Raw genomic sequence first — 19,714 nt, 5'->3', positions numbered from 1 at the left:
CAACATTTCTCTTAGTTTTCTATTGCATGTATGTGAGTGTTTTGCCTGCATGTGTGTCTGTGTGTGTCTGGTACCCTTTGACCCCAGAAAAGGGCTTTAGGGGCCCTGGGACTGGAGTTAGGATGGTGTAGAGCCACCATGAGAGTATCATGAATCAAAACTACACCATCTGCATGACAAACCAGTGCTTGTACTCAGTGAGCAGCCTTCCCAGCCCCCATCAGCACGTTCTTCCTAAAACTCCCTTTCTCACCCTCTTATGGCACACAGAAGCATTGCCCATCACACATAAAATCACATCGTCACAGGTTTGGTTTTTTTTTAAAGATTTAATTATGTATATGAGTGATCCAACTTCATGCACACCAGAAGAAGGAATCAGATCCCATTACACATGGTTGTGAGCCACCGTGTGGTTGTTTAGGAATTGAACTCTGGACCTCTGGAAGAGCAAACAGCCAGTGCTCTTAAATACTGAGCCATCTGTCCAATCCCCACACTGTCCTGTTTTAAGACAGCAGCCCTCAGCCTGTGGGTCTCAACCCCACAGGGTTACACATCATATATCCTGCACATACGGTATTTACATTACAGTTCAAGATAGTATCATGGTCGAGGTCATCACAGCATGTGGGGCTGTATTAAATGTCACAGTATTCGGAAGGTTAAGAACCCCTGCTCTAGAGCTACAGCAAAGCCTAGGGCCAACTAGGAGGTGGTCCCATATCCACGATGAGGGAGTGCCAGATCCCATTCTCAGAGTGACGGAAGATTAGCAGGGAGCAGACACAGAAACAGAAAAAGACTATTTAGCTTTAGTCACGCACTTACAAACACAAACGAAAAGAGTTTCTGGAAACATTCTTTTAAAACTTACTCATCTCCATTAATGTCAGTGGCAGCGACAGAAAATCCAAAATACGCAGCCATCTGCAGAAAGAGAGGGAACAGAACACTCACACTTCGTCCCACCAGACCCTGCGATTTAACGTTCCTACCCCATCGGCACGGCTGCTCTCCTTCCCCGTGCAGAGGTTAGGGCTCCAATCTCAGTGTCCTCGTCTATTTCACTAACACACTGACAATTGCTTCATGAGACTTTCTAATTTTTCTAGATTTGTGGGCAAAACATATTTCATGTTCATCATTCCTGAATCTCCGCCGTATGGTTTCTTATCCTTTCTTCCTCTCCCAAAGCCTAACAGACCCCAGGAAATGAGAGGGCTCCCGCCCTGGATACAAAAACTAGGAGGGTTTTATTTCCTCCCTCTCTGTTTATTGTGGAGCCTTTCCTTTACTGTTACCGATTTGTAACTTAATTCTCTGAGACACACAGAACAGAAATATTATAAAACCTCTATTCTCAGTCAGAATAGCTTGTATTAACTGAAGAATTTTTATTGTATAGTGCAATATGCATATATCATCAATAATACACTTATCTGTGTTGTGCCTTTTTAAGCTTCTAGTAAAACTAAGACACATAGGTCATTCTTTTCCTTTTTTATTTTTTTCTTTCTTTTTTCTTTTCAGGTTTTTGAGGCAGAGTTTCTCTGTGTAGCCCTGGCTGTCCTGGAACTCACTCTGTAAACCAGGTTGGCCTCAAACTCAAAGATCCACCAGCCTCTGTCTCCCAAGGGAAGGGATCAAAGGTGTGAGCCACCACACTCAGCTCATAGGACATTCTTTAATGACATAAAAGGGAAACTTTATGCTTTTGTGTATGTACAATTTTATTTTTATTTTAAAAAAATAGCAAAGCCGGTGGTGGTGGCACACACCTTTAATCCCAACACTTGGGAGGCAGAGGCAGGCTGATCTCTGTGAGTTCGAGGCCAGCCTGGTCTACAAGCACTAGGTCCAGGACAGGTAGGACTGTTACACAGAGGAACCCTGTCTCGAAAAGAAAAACAAAAATAAAAGAAGAAAAAAGAAAACCACGTCAAAAGCCTATGAGAATTCTATTTATAGTGCTGTAAGTGTAGACTCATTACGCCAATTCCACAAAACGCTGACTGACTAAAGCCACAAACTGGAAACAGAAAAGGCAGTGAACTGTGGCTTTGCCACAGACATGGACGCAGGAGAAAGAGGGCCCTTCCGCAGCTGCGTCAGGCTCCAGGGCAGATGACACCGGCATTTTCATTTTCACATTTTCCTCAGGGAGCTTTTTTTAAAAAATATTTTTATTGGTATTTATTGAGCTCTACATTTTTCTCTGCTCCCCTCTCTGCCTCTCCGCTACCCGCTTCAGCCCTCCCCCAAGGTCCTCATGCTCCCAGTTTACTCAGGAGATCTTGTCTTTTTCTACTTTCTACTTCCCATGTAGATTAGATCTATGTAAGTCTCTTAGTGTCTGCATTGTTGTCTAAGTTCTCTGGGATTGTGGTTTGTAGACCGGTTTTCTTTGCTTTATGTTTAAAATCCACCTATGAGTGAGTATATGTGATAATTGTCTTTCTGTGTCTGGGTTACCTCACTCAAAATAATGTTTTCTAGCTCTATCCATTTTCCTGCAAAATTCAATATGTCATTATTTTTTTCTGCTGTGTAGTACTCCATTGTGTATATGTCCCACATTTTCCTTATTCTTTGGTCAAGGGACATTTAGGTTGTTTCCAAGTTCTGGTTATGACAAACAAAGCTGCTATGAACATAGTTGAGCACATGTCCTTGTGGCACGATTGAATGCAAGCTGGTACAGCCCCTTTGGATGTTAGTGTAGCGATTTCTCAAAAAATTAGGAAACAGCCTTCCTCATAACCCAGTAATACCACTTTTGGGTATATATCCAAAGGATGCTCAGTCGTGCCACAGGGAGCTTTTCTAGTGGAGGTGTGACATTTTAATAGCATACCTGTTCGCCAGTAAAGTTGTGTAGAGAGGACATGTTTTTCCCATCATAAATATAAACCTGTGTAGGAAAGCAAAAGTAAATGACATGTAGCAAAATTGATGATAGCTACGGACTGGGGGAATGAGGGGGGTCTGGGCATGTTTGTGGAGATCTGTGCCTGGAGAGAAGAATGCAGGTGTATGTGTTGGAGGTCAATGTGCCTTTAGGCTTTTCTGAGACAGACTTTTTCTAACCCTGGAGCTTCTCCATTGGTGTGTGGACTGACCACACACAGTTCCAGATCCACTATCTTCACACCCAGACCCACAGCCCAATGGATACAGTGTAACCGACCCAGATCCATTGTCTCCACACTCAGACCCACAGCCCAATGGACACAGTGTAACGGACCCAGATCCCCCCCCAAAGGGTACAGTGTAATGGAACCAGACCCACAGCCCAAAGGATACAGTGTAATGGACCCAGATCCACTATCTCCACACCCAGACCCACAGCCCAATGGATACAGTGTAACGGACCTGCTTTTATATGCAGGCCCTATCCGAACAGAGGTCCTCATGGTTGTGAGGCCAGAACTCCCCATCATGGACCATCTCCCCCAATCCCTGTCTTCAGATGTTTAAGGTATCTTTATCGCTCTTACCATTCCCAAAGTCCTCGCTGCTCTCGGAACCCCTGAAACAAAATCTGGAGGAACAATATAAAACCTTAATTAGCCATTTTAAGACAAACACACTGGGATTTACAGGTGTAGGTATTCTGCCAGGGTGCTTTAAATTTTCTTAATTCAGTAGAAAACAAAATAGAGATTTTTTTACAAAATTGATATTGTGTATGAATCAACTTTTACATTTTAAATTATAAAAACCTAACTTGTAAGTTATAAAAACATTATTAAGGAGCTCAAATACACTGGGTGTGGTGGCACACACCTTTAATTCCGGCACTGGGGAGGCAGAGGCAGGCAGGCAGATTAAACTCAAGGACAGTCTGTTCTACAGGGTGAGTTCAAGGATCGTCAGGACCTCACACAGGCAAGTAAGACATCAAATCACTCACCATTTTATTAAACAGGAATAGGAAGATCAAACTTCCCAGCCACTAAGAAAAGTTTTATTTACAGTAAGGAAAAAATGCTACAAAGTAACCTGAGATGAGCCTGGTGGCTGGAGCCAGAAGCATGACCTGTGTGATGTCCGGGATTGCAACACTGACTTCTGAACCAAGGCAAGGAGGAAGGAGGCTGTGCCCACAAGCCGCAGACCAACCCAGAAAGAGGAAAAGCCTCTCCTCACAGACAGGGCTTACCAGGGCCTAGCATGGGACAGGGAAAGAGCGACAGTCCCACAACCACTGTGCTGGGCAGAACTTGCTGCAGAGACCAGAGGTCATCCCCCACGCCAACACTTTCTTCCTTCTGTATATTCCACAGGAATGGTTACAAACTGACCAAGTGTTCAGTGTCTTGTGTTTCAAATGCTTATGTGTCAAGGATTAAGGGTGGCCCAAAGCATTTGACAAGGATTAAGGGTAGCCCAAACTCTGCCTACCTTCGATGCCATCACCATTGAAGTCTCCGACAGCCACGGAGTAGCCTAGACAGGAATGAAAGGCAAGACATCGTGAATTCCCCGGGGCATCTGAAGCTTCTCTTTTCTCTGGGGTAAAGATTCATGTGCACGTGACAAGCAAGTTTTCAAGGCAGTAAGTCAGTAAAATACTCAAAATGGGGGCTCCCTGTGAGAAAACTAAGATGAAGGGGTGTAGTTTGCCCAAAAGGGACAAGGAATAACAGATTCTCTCAGTCACCAAGCCCTACTTCTGGGGTGTGACTTGTTTCCATAAATAACAAGGTGATTTAAAGGGTGAGAACAGACACAAATAAATCCTGAAACCAAAACCTGTGGTTTCCAAAATAAAAAAAAAAAAACAACTATGTCTTAAAGTTCAGCAGTCAAAACGCCTAGGCTGGGACACAACACAGCCCACAGCCGGCAAGCAGCATGGCCTCTGAGCCTCAGCATCCTCAGCGTCATTACCTATAAAAAAGGAGGGGAGCTCTCTATAGACTTGCGGGGGTGACAGGAGCAACAGAAAGAAAACACTTAGTGCCTAGAACACAGGAATCACGTTTCAGGGTTAGTTATTATTACCAGACGTGTCCAAATAAGCGCTTTCTTCAGTTTTAATTACTGAATTATAGGCATAGCCTAAATATTCAACACCCATTCGATGCTGGGTGCCCCTCAGTTTTGCATTTACTTACCCAAATAACTGTCATCAAAAATTGCTTGTGCAGCTCGCGTTGCTAACTGGTTATTGTATTTGATGCTGTAGACATTGGGGTCATATTTAGATATGATTTCTGCCAGTTGATCCGAAATGAGCTGACCTGGGGGGTGGGGTCAGACATGAGTTTGTGAAACAGCCTTCCCAGGGGCCTTGGGAGTATAAACTATGCACAATCCCTGTGTGGACAGTCCTGTTAGACCTGATTATTTCTGGTGTTTTATTTCATTCTGATGTTTGTGGGGTAGAGTCCCACTGTATAGCACAGGCTGGCCTCGAGCTCTCAATTCTTCCGTCCCAGCGTCTGCGTGATGGGCTTATTAACGTTCACCACCAATCCTGACAAGGCATTACTTTTTCTGATTATTAGTCTAAAATAACCATAAAATGTGTGCATGCATGCACACACACCCCTGTCTAAAATATTCTCTGTGAATTGAGTCTTTAGTTGTATATTGCAGGCCACTTATATAACCATGACATCACTATATCATAGAAGATGCATCTTAAATAAATCAGTGGGATGGTGGGAATGACAAAATCTAGAATCTTCCACGGCTATTTGCCAGGAATACCCATCTATTCCTCTTGGCTCCACTGAAGGGCAGAAGGCATGTATCGTAAGAAGAAAAATAAACTCAGGTTTGTTGGCTCTGTTTTAGTACCCCCACCCCAGGGTTGGGTGTGGAAGCCCACAGACCTGCTAGGTTCTCCATCAGGAAACTGTCCCCAGGTTATAAAGGGAAACTGTCACACTGCTATGCCTAAGGAGACAGCAGTATCCCCTGTTTCCTCATCTGCACTTTAAATGCTGGGTTAGTTTGACAGAACTAAAACTCAACTAGAACCTTCCTAAATTCCGCTCCCAGTCGCTGCATAACTCACAGAAAACCACACTTTCCCATCTCGGTTAGTGCACCTCGCAGACTGGGCTGTGTGTTTGATGCCTGGGTTTTCTGGAATCTTCGATTTTTCATTTATTCTTTTTTGTTCAGATTTATTTATTATGTGTTTAGTGTTCTGGCTGCACATATGCCTGCAGGCCAGAAGAGGGCACCAGATCTCATTATAAATGGTTATGAGCCACCATGTGGTTGCTGGGAATTTGAACCTGGGACTTCTGAAAGAACGGCCAGTGCTCTGAGCCATCTCTCCAGCCCCTCAATTTTTCATTCATTCTTATTTCTCATTCATTGTATTCCCTGTTTCTGCACTAAGCGCCACTCTTTTCCTTAGAGATGGGAAATGAAAGCATGTAGTTTCCCACAAAGAGCCTAATTTGGAAAAACCAAAGAGCAAAATAAAAAGCAGAATTCAAAGTTAAAAAGATTTTCAAACTGATATGGTCATGTTGTTTTCAGGGCTTCCAAGCAAAGACCCTTAGACTGAGATGCCAAGAAAGGGGAGTCTGACATTGTGAATAGCACAGCAGAAATTAAACAAGTAACATATTGGTTACATAAATGTGTACCTCTAACAAACTAAACAAATGATATTTTTTGTTTATTTTAGTGTGTCTTGCGTACACTGTTTCTGCTGTATGACTTTTCTCTTTTCTCACCCCCTCCCTCAAACTGACTTCTTCTGTACTTACTCAGTTGATGGTTTAGACTTTTCTAGAATGGCTGGATAGTGTTTTATCTTTATATCATTGGTCATTTAATTATTAAGATCTTTTGCTTGTTTGTTTGTTTGCTTGCTTGCTTGCTTGTTTTGCATTTTGAGTCAGGGTCTCACTATGTAGCCACACCTGTCCTGGGAAACACACAGAGATCTACCAGCCTCCAACTCGGCCTCTGTTCTGTCTTTGCCTCTGCCTCCCGAGTGAAGGGATTAAAGGTGTGTGCTGCTACCTTCACACACCTTCCAACTTTAAAGTTCTCTTGAGGGCAGAGATTAGGAAATTAAAGCAATCATTTGGGTATTCTAATGAGCAATTTAAAACCCCAAACTTTGAGAAGACTACACTCACTACTGTATATGCCATGGCCTCTGAACTATAAAAATAAAATATACACAACTTACAATTAAAAAAAACATTTAAAATCATTTTATATGTTTGCTTTAAATTTACCTTTAAAACTGTTGTTTTCTATCTGGAACATATGCACATTCAATATATACCATAGAAAGCACAAACTCTTTTCTAAAAATATTGCATAACAGATAATTTGTACACTTAAGTTACATTTTATATTTCTTTCTTTCATATAATTCAAGATACTTCATGGGCAAGTGAATAGTGAAGTATTCAGTTGAAAAATAAGAACCTACCTTGCCAATAAAAGCTACCGGGACCTCCAAGAAGTACTCTGTCAGCCTAGATCAAATCACAGAACAGAGGGAGATGCTTAAAACAATGAGCTTGGACAGAGGTTAGGATGCTGACCATTACAGATATTTACGTATTTTCAATTAACATATTATAATTAAATAACAAGCTGTTAACTCAGCTACCTCAGTTTCAGTAGTATACATTTACTTTTCCAATAAATTAAGAACTTAATTATCATTATCAGGGGTGCCAAAAAAACCTAATATCCTCATTTAACATGGCAAGACTTTTCCGGGAGATCTTGACTGTCCTGTACACTGTGGAGGACATCCTGGTGGAAAGAGTTCAAACTAAGGAAAAGATGGTTTCTTTACTTCACATGTTAGATTTATGACCACTTGAGATACGTTTTCTAGCGATCACTGAGAAATGTCCTGCCAAAGGGAAGCCATTTCAGGACCTCACAAGATGCATGGCTTCCAAGGGGAGATTTTGGGGAAACAGCTGCATTTTTTAAACCAGTGACAAAGTTTTAATTCAAGGTATTTTGTGTTTGTGCACGGTGTCTTGAAATCTTTTTCTTACTAGAGGGAAGGCATGTTCCCCTCCAAGATGTACATATAATTGTCCACTCATTTCTATCGCTGCTGCGGGAGCTGCTTTGTTACTTTGCAGCAGGGTCTCCTTGCGTAGTCAGAGCAGCCCCGAGCTTGCCATCCTTCTGCCTCCGCCTCCTGAGCGTTGGGCCTACGGTATGTGCCACCTCTCGGGCCCAGGATGCTCTACTGACTCAATCTATTTTTGCAGCTTCTCCCAAGAAGGGTTAGATATATAGTATCATCAACTCGATATTCAAAACGTTTAGATAGCTGACAGAAAGATGGCAAAATGAACAAAAATATCATAAAAAGCATACTTTTTATGCATATATATATTGACTTTAAAAATGTCAATGAAATTTTTATTGGGATAGATTGAAAGCTATCGAGTGTTAAGAGCATCTTAGTTTAGTTAAAAATAGATCCTGCTCACGAGACTTTCCACCACCATTGAATTGCCTAACTTCACTTGGCACCAACAAAATACAGATGGCAAACAGATATGGTTCTCAGCTTTTATGTAATTAAACTAATTTTGTAACAAAATGCCTATTGACAGCTTTTGTGAAAAACCAATTTCAGTTGAAAAGGAAATTGCAACATTCTATAAATTCCCATAAGTGGAAATTTTAAGTGTGTGTGTGTATGTGTTTGCAAATGTGTATGTGTGGGTGTTGCGTGTCTGTATGTGTGTGAGTGCATGTGTATATGTGTGTCAATGTGTGTACGCATATGTGTGTGAATGTGTGTGTAGTGTGTGTGTATGTGTGAATGTGTGTGTAATGTGTATTTACACATGTGTGTGAATGTGTGTTTAGTGTGTGTGCATATGTGTGAATGTGTGTGTAGTATGTGTGTCTATATGTGTGTATATGTGTATATGTGTATGTCAATGTGTGTATGACTGTAAATGTGTGTATGGGACTGTTTTGTGTATATGCATATTGTGTATATGTGTCTGTGCGTGAGTGTGTACATGTATGCGTGTGAGTCAGTGTGTTCTGAGCATGATGTAAGTATGGGAGGGAGGTGAACATATGGAGATCAGAGGACAAATTGGTAAAGTCAGTTCACATGGAAAGCAGGCATTGAACTCAAGTTATCAATCAGGCTTGGCTGGCAAGTGCCCTTACTGGCTGAGACAATCTCGCCTGCCCTGGAGACTTTAATGCCATCATAGTTACCAGTCGCTTACTAAACAGAGTTTCCACTTTCCTCCTTTCCCACTGGGCAGTCTCACCAGTCCAAACAAGCCATGTTTACGAAGGAGAAATGTCAGAAGTAAAGAATAGCAAAATGAACAGATGGCTTCATAACTATTTTCATTAAAACCTGATAATTATAAAGTCGCTGAAGTAAGGACCGTGTATTTTTAAATCCAGTTGAGTCAGTAAAGAAGATCTGAATCTGTCTGAAATGAGAACTTACTTTAGTAAAATCAATGCTGAATCCTCCTTGACAAAATCCCTGTCCATCAGCATCAATATTTTCTAAAATAAAAAGATTGGAAATATACACAAACCCCAAAACAAGCAAATAACACAAAACAAAGCATGAAATAAACAAATCTGCTATTGTTGAACCCATGGTTTCTTTAAGTGACTCACTCAGGCCCCTGGCCACTGTCAGACTAGCTCACAAGCTCCTCACCACAACTCTACATCTCAGACACAAAAGCAGAGACATTGAAGTGTGGACTGTGTAGGTCAGTCGCCAAGGACCAGGAAGATCAGCGAAGACCATCTTTTTTGACAAAATGTAGTAGAGTGGCCTCAAAGTCAGGATCCTCCTTTCTCTGTCTTTCAAGTGCTAGGATTAAAGCAGATGTCCCCACGGCTGGATTCAAACACAGCTCACAGGAAGATTATAGCTTGTATCACAGTGCGTCAAACATTGTGAGTATGCAAAATAAATGCATAACTTAAAGTCTTACAAAATATTGTGATATACAATGTGCTCTATAATGTACATTATTCAATCATATCTTGTGTTTAGGAAAGATACCAATAGTGACCCGCTACGCAGTAAACACCATTGAGCTTCCATCTACAAACTTCAGCCTTCTTTCTGCAAAGCTTCTTTCTTCCTGTTACCTTATGATTGCTATGTCTTTGCTAAGTTTAGGAAAAGCTACACAAAGACCCATACAGTCCTAACGTATTTCCTATACACACATTTTATAGATGATGACAAAAACCAAAAGCTAAGCTGGGTGGTGGTGGTGTTTGAGTTTAACTTCACCATTCGGAAGGCACAGGCAGGAGGATCTCTGTGAGTTTGAGGTTAGCGTGGTCTACATAGAGAGTTCCAAGGGAGCCAAGGCTACGTAAAAAGACCGTCTCAAAAAGCAAACAAAAAAGTATAAATAACATGGTGTAGAATTTCAGAAAATTAAAATTGGAAAATCCAAAGTTAATGTTCTACAAAGAGTAAAATATTCAACTATTCTTGCTATAGTCATAGGAGCTAATTAAGTTCATTTAAACATGACTCTCACGGTATTTTCCAACCACAGCAGTTAATAATTTGCTTTTCTGTAATTACTTCTTTTTTTTAAATGTCTCAGGAAAAGTGACCAATTCTGAACTAAGTAATTAACCAATTAACTTAAGCTAACTTTAATCATGAGCAATACTACACCCAGAATAGAGATCAACTTACAAGAACTGTGTGTGTGTGTGCGCGCATGTGCGTGTGAGCATGTGTGAGATAATCTCTCAAATCTTTTGATCCCATTTTTAAAATCTGGGAACTGTCCCAAGATTACACAATGAAATATTTTTGTTTTAAGAAAATGGCCACAAGAGTGTAAGACAACTCTAATGTAAATTTTTCTAACCAAAAGGGACCAGGAAACTGTAGCTGGGGTTTCCAGTGTCTGGTGAATCACATCGAGCGATTGTGCTTCACCCTCATGTCCGCGCCTGTTTCCTTCATCCGAGCTACATCTGGGGAGCAGTCAGGCTAGCTGTGAAGGCGTACCTTTTTCACTCCTACCCTGAAACTTTGTTTGGTCACCTGGGACATCCAGCTGAAATGCACAGCTTCCTTAAAATTCCCATAACCAGTACATACAAAGCTGGGTGTGCCTGACAGTTTAAACTTTCCTGCTGAGCACAGCGTAGTTCAGAGGAGGGCTGAGTCTTTATCTCCACCGTTCTCCCACTTGACAAGCCTGGAATAGTACGACTACTGGGGACTAGACAGTATGGTCGACTAGTGTGCACTAGGCACTTACTGGAAGCTACCCATTAACAGCACATTTTCTTTTCGAGTCTGACAACCATCTCTGGAGGGATGTGATTACCAGTCACTGTTTGTTCAGAGGGGAGACTAACGCTTGGAGAAATTATGTTCACCTGATAATGGTCAACCAGCAAACTACGACTATGTTCCTCATGACTACTGGGCTGGGCTACCTCTCTCAGCAGCCAGACCATCATTATCTGGATAAGGAAAAAGTGGGAGAAAAAGACTAGAAACCTTAGCTGAGAAAATGTTACATCCAAATATGGTTATCAGAATTAGAGATCAGGAACAGAGACTCAGTGGTAACATAAGTGTTCGCACCATGTGACTTGGGCAGCTTTTCAACAGATGGACATCTGCCTCCTGATTCAGGCCAACTGTGGTCATGGATAGTGTCATTGAAAGCCACAAGTAACCACAGGCAATAAAGAATTAACTGGGAAACAAACAGAGAAGCTCTTTATCTAGGCTGTACACACAGGTCATGATTAAAAAAAAAAAAATGAATCAGCGACCAAACCAAAAAAAAAAAAAAAGAAAGCCAGAAACAAACACCAGTAAACACATACATAAACCGTAACAGCCAAGACAAGCAAAGACACAAAAAGGTCAACTCGCAGCCTCGAAAAACTGGAATCATCCTGTTCTGGACCATATAGTTTACTGAAGCATGAGTGAAACATAAAATATCAAATGGTACCTCTGAAACGCTTGGCCAGGATCGGTGGTCTACCAGTCAAGAAGTGAGGGCTGGGCATGGCTAAGGGAATTACCCAGTGCTACAGGGCTTCAGGAGAATAGGAGGCTATGACCCAGTGTCTCAAGCGCTCCTCCTTTCCCCGCTGGATACACTGTCCCCCTCCTAACTGGAGCCTCAGGTGTCTCCCATTTCAAATGTTTGACCCAACAGCATGTACTATAACCTTGTTTGATAAAGAAAGGTATTTCCTCTGCTTATATGTCTTATGATGCTTATATGTCTTTGAGATGTTTTAGTTAGACTGGGTTCCATAAACTTTTTTCTGAAAAGAGCCAGACACTTAAATAATTCAGGAAACAAGGGGGCGTATAGTCAGCTCCAGAATGACTCAACTTTCTAGACAGTGTCTAAGCAAATGGGTGTGGCTAGATTTCCATAAAATAGGATTTTTAAAATTTTTGTTTTGATTTTGAAGGCAGGGTCTCTCTGTGTAGCTTTGAAGCCTGTCTTGGAACTCACTCTGTAGACCAGGCTGGGCTCCAACTCACAGAGCTCCTCCTGCCTCCGCCTCCTGAGTACTGCGATTAAAGGCATGTGTCACCACCACCTAGTTCCATAAAATGATATTTTTAAAATCAAGCTCACAAATCATAGATCAGTATAGTTAGAATGCTAAGTATCCTAGAAAATAAAGCTTTGTCACTTCATAATTTTTATGTCTAAAACAAATGGATGGAACATTGCGAAACAGACACACAAGGACTCGCCACGAGAGTGCTCTTCAGAAGCAGCTGAAAGGGAAAGCGGATTCTCCGGTTAATAATACAAGGAAGAGTTCTCTTGGAACATGGCAGACCTGGAGGTCTGGGGGCATAGTCCAAGGGTGAGAGTACTTGACAACATGAGACCCTGGACTCAACATCTAACGCCGAAAAGGTAAAAAATAACCACCTGGGTTTAAATTCTTATTTGGCCATTCAGTACCAAGGAATTTAGGCGAGGGGAAATGCTTCACCTGTTTTGAGTCTCAGTTTCTGCACTTCTCAAATGAGAACAAAGATCACGAGTGTGCCTGTGTGTGTGTGTGTGTGTGTGTGTGTGTGTACACTAGTCTATAAACGTTCATGTGCAAGTATGTGCATATGTGTTCTACATCAGCTTCACTGACACACGATGGTTAGCTATGAGGAGCCTCCTCCTCATAGCTATGGAGTTATAGTTTCAAAATGAAGAGTGTCTTTAAAATATAGATGTTAAAAATAAAGTCGTCCTTCCGTTTCTACACACCACCAAAGATGATGGCACCGTGACCTAAACACCACCACAAACGTAGTGAGGAAGATGGTACCAACCGCCAGGATGAAGCTCTGTCTTCATCCATGCAGCCATGCAGAACATGCTCTCTACACAGGTATCATTTGTGTTTCCTTCCCACTTACAATAGGTAGGATGATCAAGTGGTTAACTAATAATTCTTTAATTTAAAAAATTGCAATTCCCTGGAGATTCAAAGAACTTAGAAGTTGAAAGACTGTGTCATTTCTTTGGCCCAATGTAATATGTCACCTAACATGGACAAGATGAATCTAGCAGGAAGAGTCTTACGTGTTGTGACTTTGATAGCTAATTTTGTCTGCTCAACTTGGTTGAGTATCATTAAAAAAAAGCAGTGGGTGGAAACACTACATGGAGTTGCCTTTATTGGCAGTTTTGCTGTTCATAATGTTCTGAAATTACTGCTTAGGAAATTACTCTAAATAAAGAATTCATGAAAAGAAATTTCGTGGCACATAGGATTTGACTACCTTTGGTCGTAGGTGTAGGAGGACCATTTTGCGGAAAATGCCCTACAGACCAGACAATACTGCATTTGGACAATCTCTGTTTATGTCTTTGGTGTAAAGAGGCTGTAAAGTCAGGGACAATCCCACAAAAAGTAGGTTTGCAAAGTGTCTGGGCTCTCCAGTGGAAGAAGGATATGCAGAGAAAGGAGCAACTGAAATGAAACCTTCTTGGAATCACCTGGATATTACTTTCTTTTGGATTTCAACTAACATTAGGGAAGAGCCTGAGATTGTCAGGATAACTAACAGACACACGGTGCTCGCTGTCGATGGAAATTCCAATGGAAGTAAAGCCTGGCTATTTTAGACTTACAACACTTAACCTCTATCCTCACCTTCCTTTGTGAACTGGCTCAGAAAGACATCTTTTGTTTACATTTTACTTTTAACATCATTATTCATCTACGACCATGGTTCTCAGACTTTGCGGCCCAACAAGACTTCCTTACAGAACGTGTTGAAAGTATAGACTCCAGGCCTGATCTAGTGAGGCAGAACCTTTACCTGCGATGTCCATTTCCCCTTGAGAAAAGCTCACAGGAGCATCTTTTCATGAACTGTAGCTGGAAATAACAGACTTCCACAGTCAGATAACAATCGTCACACAAAGATGATGGCACTGAGTTCTTAGAGACCGTCAGCATGGTTCATTCCCCTTTGCAGTTTCTTTGCATGAGCAGAATTCTTTTTCATTGCTCTGTAAACCCCACGATGTCTACATATCTTGTCATACAGGTACACACACACACACACACACACACACATGCATCCCACATAAAACCTGGGCTGCTGGGCCTCTTGTGAAAATCAGGTGCCGTTTGTCGTACATACTTGACCTGCATGGAGCATACTCAACAGTCTTTGTCCCATGCTGAAGAAAGCAAGTTCCAACAGGCTCTCGCTCCTGCTTCATCTCCGTCCTCCAGTGGTACAGCGGAGCACAAGCCTGGAAACAAAGGTTTGGTCCATGATACAAGAGTCCTCTCAAAATTCAACGAACCACCTACCTATGCTAACTCAGAGCACAAGAGCACCATCTAAGCATTGAAAAATTCACAACTACCCTCTGCTTTAACTCAAGAGTGAATAAAGATATTAATAGAAATTTTCCCCCTCTGGGTGGTGGTGGAAATTCCAGCACTTGGGAGGCAGAAGCAAGTGGATCTCTGTAAATTCAAGGCCAGTCTGCTCTACAGAGTGAGTTCCTTGACTGCCAGGGCTACACAGAGAAACCCCATCATTTTTTAAAAACGGGGGAGGGCTGGAGAGGTGGCTCAGCAGTTCAAGGAAGACCCAGGTTCTACTCCCAGCAACCATATGGTAGCTCACAACTGTCTGTAACTCCAGTTCCAGGGCATCCACCTTCACTAGACACACAGGCCGGCCAAACAATAATACACATAAAAAACAAAGATATATTATTTTTTAAAAATTAAAGTATTGCTTTAGATTCTTCTTTCAGGTAATATCAGGAATAGATTTTTTGAAGACTATACCCATAGTCCACACTTGTGTTTTCAGAAGTCAGCAGAGCTCTCGCACCAAGCACCTTATTTCTAGACGCTCTGCGCTGAACTTCAGGTCACAGCCTGAGTCAACTCCTGAACTACATCACATCCTCATGCTTGCAGGAGATACCCCGCAGTGATGCAACCAGTAATGAGAGTAATAAACAGAAAATACCCTGCTGGGCGCCGCGCTTCTTCTACGGACTTTCCAAATAAACTTCCCAAAGGTCCAATTTCAATATCTCATAGGAGCGGTGAAGCGATGAGTGTTTTAATGGCTTTCAAAACTTCCAAAAGTTCAACAGTCTAAGTGGCCAGGGAAAGCTCAACATATTTCTACACTCAACTTTTAAGAGAGACTCTGACCTTGGACGATTTCATCTCCTCTCTGTGGAGCCTAAAGCAAGAGCCGTGGCTTTTCTGCAGTACGTCCCCGACTCTGCAGAGAGTACGAGCAGTGTGTTGAGCTGCGGTTTGCTCCGTATGTCTTTCCTCCTCACGCGCCCCTTCTCACACCTTCAGCTCTACATGCTAACACTTGACGGGTCCCCTCATATCCTACTGAAACCCCAACTCTTCAGCAGCTTTCCCCTAGTACCCCAACATTCACATTATAAAAAAAAATGATAAGTAAAAATGAAATTAAAAGTGACCACTGAACGGAAGGGGATGATTGGATAAAAATCAACACAATGCTCTCCAGGTAGAAGGAACATAAACACTGGCGGAAATGGAAAAGACTAGGTATGGTTTGTGTGGAAGAAATAAACCGAAAGACAAATGCCACGGACATGTCTAAGATGGATTGAGGTAACACGGAAGGACACCCTATAACTTTCATGTCAACGTGACAAAGGTTAGAGTCATTTTGGAAGAGGGAACCTCAGCAGAAAAAAAAAAAATGCCCTCGCCAAATTAGCGTGTGGGGGATCTTCTCGGCTGAAGATTGATGTGGGAGGACACAGCTCACGTGGGTGGGGCTGGCCCTGGACTGGTGATCCTGAGTTCTGTAAGACAGCAGACCTAGCCAGTCATGAGGAGCAGCCCAGACAGCAGCACCCTCCATGGCTTCTGCCTGTTGTTTTCACCCCTGACTTCCTAGGATAATGACCTGTAAAGTGGAACTTTGTGCTGAAATAAACCTCCTGGGGTTGCTTACGGTCCCCATGTTTATCACAGCAAACCCTAATGACAACAAACCTGACTCTAGTCAGACATCTTTGCCACTTCGATCAAATTCAGGAAGAGAGAGCCACTCTACTGTTATGCTGATCCCTTTAAGTCTTGCTAAGGGGAACAGGCTGTGCTGGGGGCTTGAGGAAGCTGAGAGGTGAGAAGAACAATCACTGGCCTGGGTGAGGGATGGTGGTGGCTCACCGCAGGGCAGATCTCGAAGGTGGAGATCTATTGATAAATGATGCCTTGTGGAGGCGGATATGTTTTCATAGGAATCCCTGACAGGCGGAGTGAGAAGCCACACATGCCAGAGAAGCCATCCAGGAATAAGTTACTTATTGTTTGTTTGTTCATTCTCTTTGGTAGAGGGTAACAGGAATCCCATTGGGATCATAGTCACTCGGAGTAGACTATTAGAAAACTAAGAAGGGCAGGTAGATAATTTAGGGATATGTCTTTAAGGATTTAGGGCCAACTAATAGCTAGAGATATTGATTTGGAGAATAATATGTACAGTGTATACCCACAGATATGGAACAAGGAAGGATCAATAGTTTAGCATGGGAAAACAATGGAGCCTTTGCTAGAGTTCAAAGACACCCCAATATTTAGTAACTGAAGAAGGATCATTTCCGAGACATCGAAAACGTGAGCAAGATGGGGGAATAAAACATGAACATACAGAGCCTCATAAACCAAGAGATGAAAAAGACTAAGTCTGCCATGGAGGCTGGCCGCGGTCATTTCAAAACTGGAAAGGTAAAGGCTGGAAGACTGGGAGTTCAAGGACAGCCCAGCTACAGAGTGAGATCATGGCTCAGGGTGGTGAGGGGGTGGCTACAAAGTGAGTGGGGAGGAAAGATTGCTGCAGAAGTGGCTCAGAGATGGCTCCAGAGTTAGGAGCACTGGCTGCTTCGCCAGCACCCACATGGCAGTTAACAGCTGTCTGCAGCCCCAGTAACAGGGGAGCTGATGCTTTCTTCTGGTCTCTCTTGGCACTGCACACCACACGTGTAGAGACATACAAGCAGGCAAAACACCCCCATCCACAAAATAAAACTGTTTTGATTTGTTTTTAAAGGTGTGCAGGAGAACGGGGATTGACTTTGTTTGATGGTGCCAAGGGAAGGAACGAAGTATCCATGCAGCAAGTAAAAGAGCACAACAAACATCTCTTTCAAAGTGATGGAGCAGTAAAATTTTAATAACCTTGAAGTCTGAGTGACCTTGGTTTTGCCTTCTCCTGTCTGGCTCAGGTTCCTGGGAGAAGAACGTTAGGAATGGAGATGGTTCTGTTAAAAGGACATAAATAACTGTCTGAACAGAGGAACGGGGCTGCAGCAGAATGGAAGACTAGAGGGTTGTCTGCAGTTGTTTGTTTGTTGGGGGCTTTTGTTATTTTGGGGTTTTGTTTTGTTTTCTTGGGGTTTTGCAGTTTTTAAAAAAGAAATTTGAAAGCATTTGATTGGCCAAAGCCATTCTCTTCCTAAATGTGTTGGAGAGAAATAAACTGGCGGGGAAGACCGTGGAGCAGAAGGAATGAACAGCAAAGGCAGAGGCAGAAGAAGACAGTAACCTCAGGAGAGGATGAGGGACAGTACGCTCACACGGCTGGCCTTGGATCATGGCTGTGATTTCATTATCACTTGTACCCTGGGCCAGCCCAACTTGAACATATAACAAGTGCTGCGTGCCACCCAAACTAGCCCCACACACCTGAGGTAATTCGTAAAGACTTACCAGGATTTTATCCTGCTTTGACCTCACAGAGGCTCCAAACCACTGGTGGGACTTGAACTCCAGGGGGTCATCTTTGGCAAAATCTCGATTACCTGGAAAAGAATGTTGAGAGTGGTCAGAAACACAACAGACTGTTCTTAGTACAAGAAAATGTATTTCTATCCCGCCAGGTTTAGAATAGTGAGTGTGTGTGTGTGTGTGTGTGTGTGTGTGTGTTTGCGTGGTGGGGGGGGGGGGGCATGCCGTTAGTCCCAGCAATCAGGAGGCAGAGGCAGGTGGACCTCTGTGAGTTCAAAGGATAGTGTACCTTTGATTACTCAGACACTTTGACGTCACTGCAGTTACCTCTTGTCTTTGAGACAGTTTAGGAATGCTAGCTAGTCATAAAAATGTGTGGGGCTGGCGAGATGGCTCCGTGCTTAAAATCCCAGCTGCTGTTGCAGGGTTCTGGGGCTCAGTTCCTAGCACCCACTTAGCAGTCCACAACCATCTGTAACTCCAGTCCCAGGACACCCTCTCCTGCTGTCCAAGAACCCTGCACACACATGGTGCACATACATACGTGCAGGCAAAACAGTCATACACATAAATTTGAAATTAAACCTTAAAAAAGGAAAAGAATGACTTGTAAATGTCTAAAGTTTGCTGTGAACACTATTAGTTATCATATCACAGATGTGGAGAAGTAATTTTTTTAAATACTTATTCATTTATTATGCATGCAATATCTGCCTACATGTGTGCCTGCAGGCCAGAGAGGGCATCAGATCTCATTACAGATGGTTGTGAGCCACCATATGGTTGCTGGGAATTGAACTCAAGACCTTTGGAAGAGCAGGCAATGCTCTTAACTGCTGAGCCATCTCTCCAGCCCCCGTGGAGAAGTAATTTTAAACCAGGTTTTTCAATTTAATTATTTAAATTGCTAAATAACTGTAGCAAACAATGTGATCATATAGTATGTTCCTAGGCACTCCTGCCATAGCATAAATGTATGTATGAATATCAAATCACATGAAATTCTTAAAAATGGCCATGCGGTGGTGTCGCACGCCTTTAATCCCAGCACTCAGGAGGCAGAGGCAGACGGATCTCTGTGAGTTCAAGGCCAGCCTGGTCTACAAGAGCTAGTTCCAGGACAGGCTCTGAAGCTACAGAGAAACCCTGTCTTGAAACCCCCCCCCAAAAAAAGAAAGAAAAAAATAAAAAAAAGAAATTCTTAAAAATGGCAAGGGATAGTAAAAGCCAGAGTCAGATGAGTGCCCCCATGATGTCACATGTATGTATACACAGACACACACACTCACATAGACACACACAAAGCTATATGTTAAGATGGGTCTAAACATCACAAAGAAACTACCTCTGCTAATATTTTTGGCTTCTATCCTAAAGAAGGCTCTCATGAACATAAAGCACAAATCTTCATCCATAAAAAGGTATTTCAAGACAAATATCTAAATATTAGTGTATCTAT

General features: G+C 42.4%; 1 protein-coding gene across 2 annotated transcripts in view; it reads right to left on the bottom strand.

Moving 5' to 3' along the window:
- The window catches only part of Itgav (integrin subunit alpha V), a 72,803-nt gene that overhangs the window by 30,586 nt on the left and 22,503 nt on the right, over window positions 1–19,714 (bottom strand). For both annotated transcript variants that reach the window (XM_085680900.2, XM_085680901.2), the window contains exons 3-11: window positions 18,238–18,329; window positions 14,645–14,759; window positions 9,449–9,510; window positions 7,421–7,466; window positions 5,124–5,249; window positions 4,408–4,452; window positions 3,501–3,544; window positions 2,858–2,914; window positions 878–930 (exon numbers count right to left, since the gene is read on the bottom strand). In XM_085680900.2, coding sequence (XP_085537026.2) covers window positions 878–930; window positions 2,858–2,914; window positions 3,501–3,544; window positions 4,408–4,452; window positions 5,124–5,249; window positions 7,421–7,466; window positions 9,449–9,510; window positions 14,645–14,759; window positions 18,238–18,329 — 640 coding nt within the window. The remainder of the gene's footprint in view (window positions 1–877; window positions 931–2,857; window positions 2,915–3,500; window positions 3,545–4,407; window positions 4,453–5,123; window positions 5,250–7,420; window positions 7,467–9,448; window positions 9,511–14,644; window positions 14,760–18,237; window positions 18,330–19,714) is intronic.

The sequence above is a fragment of the Myodes glareolus genome, chromosome 21 (genome assembly GCF_982192425.1).
Source record: "Myodes glareolus chromosome 21, mMyoGla1.1, whole genome shotgun sequence".
NCBI classification, from domain to species: domain Eukaryota; kingdom Metazoa; phylum Chordata; class Mammalia; order Rodentia; family Cricetidae; genus Myodes; species Myodes glareolus.
The sequence above is the reverse complement of the archived record's forward strand: the minus strand, read 5'-3'. Positions and strand labels throughout refer to the sequence as shown.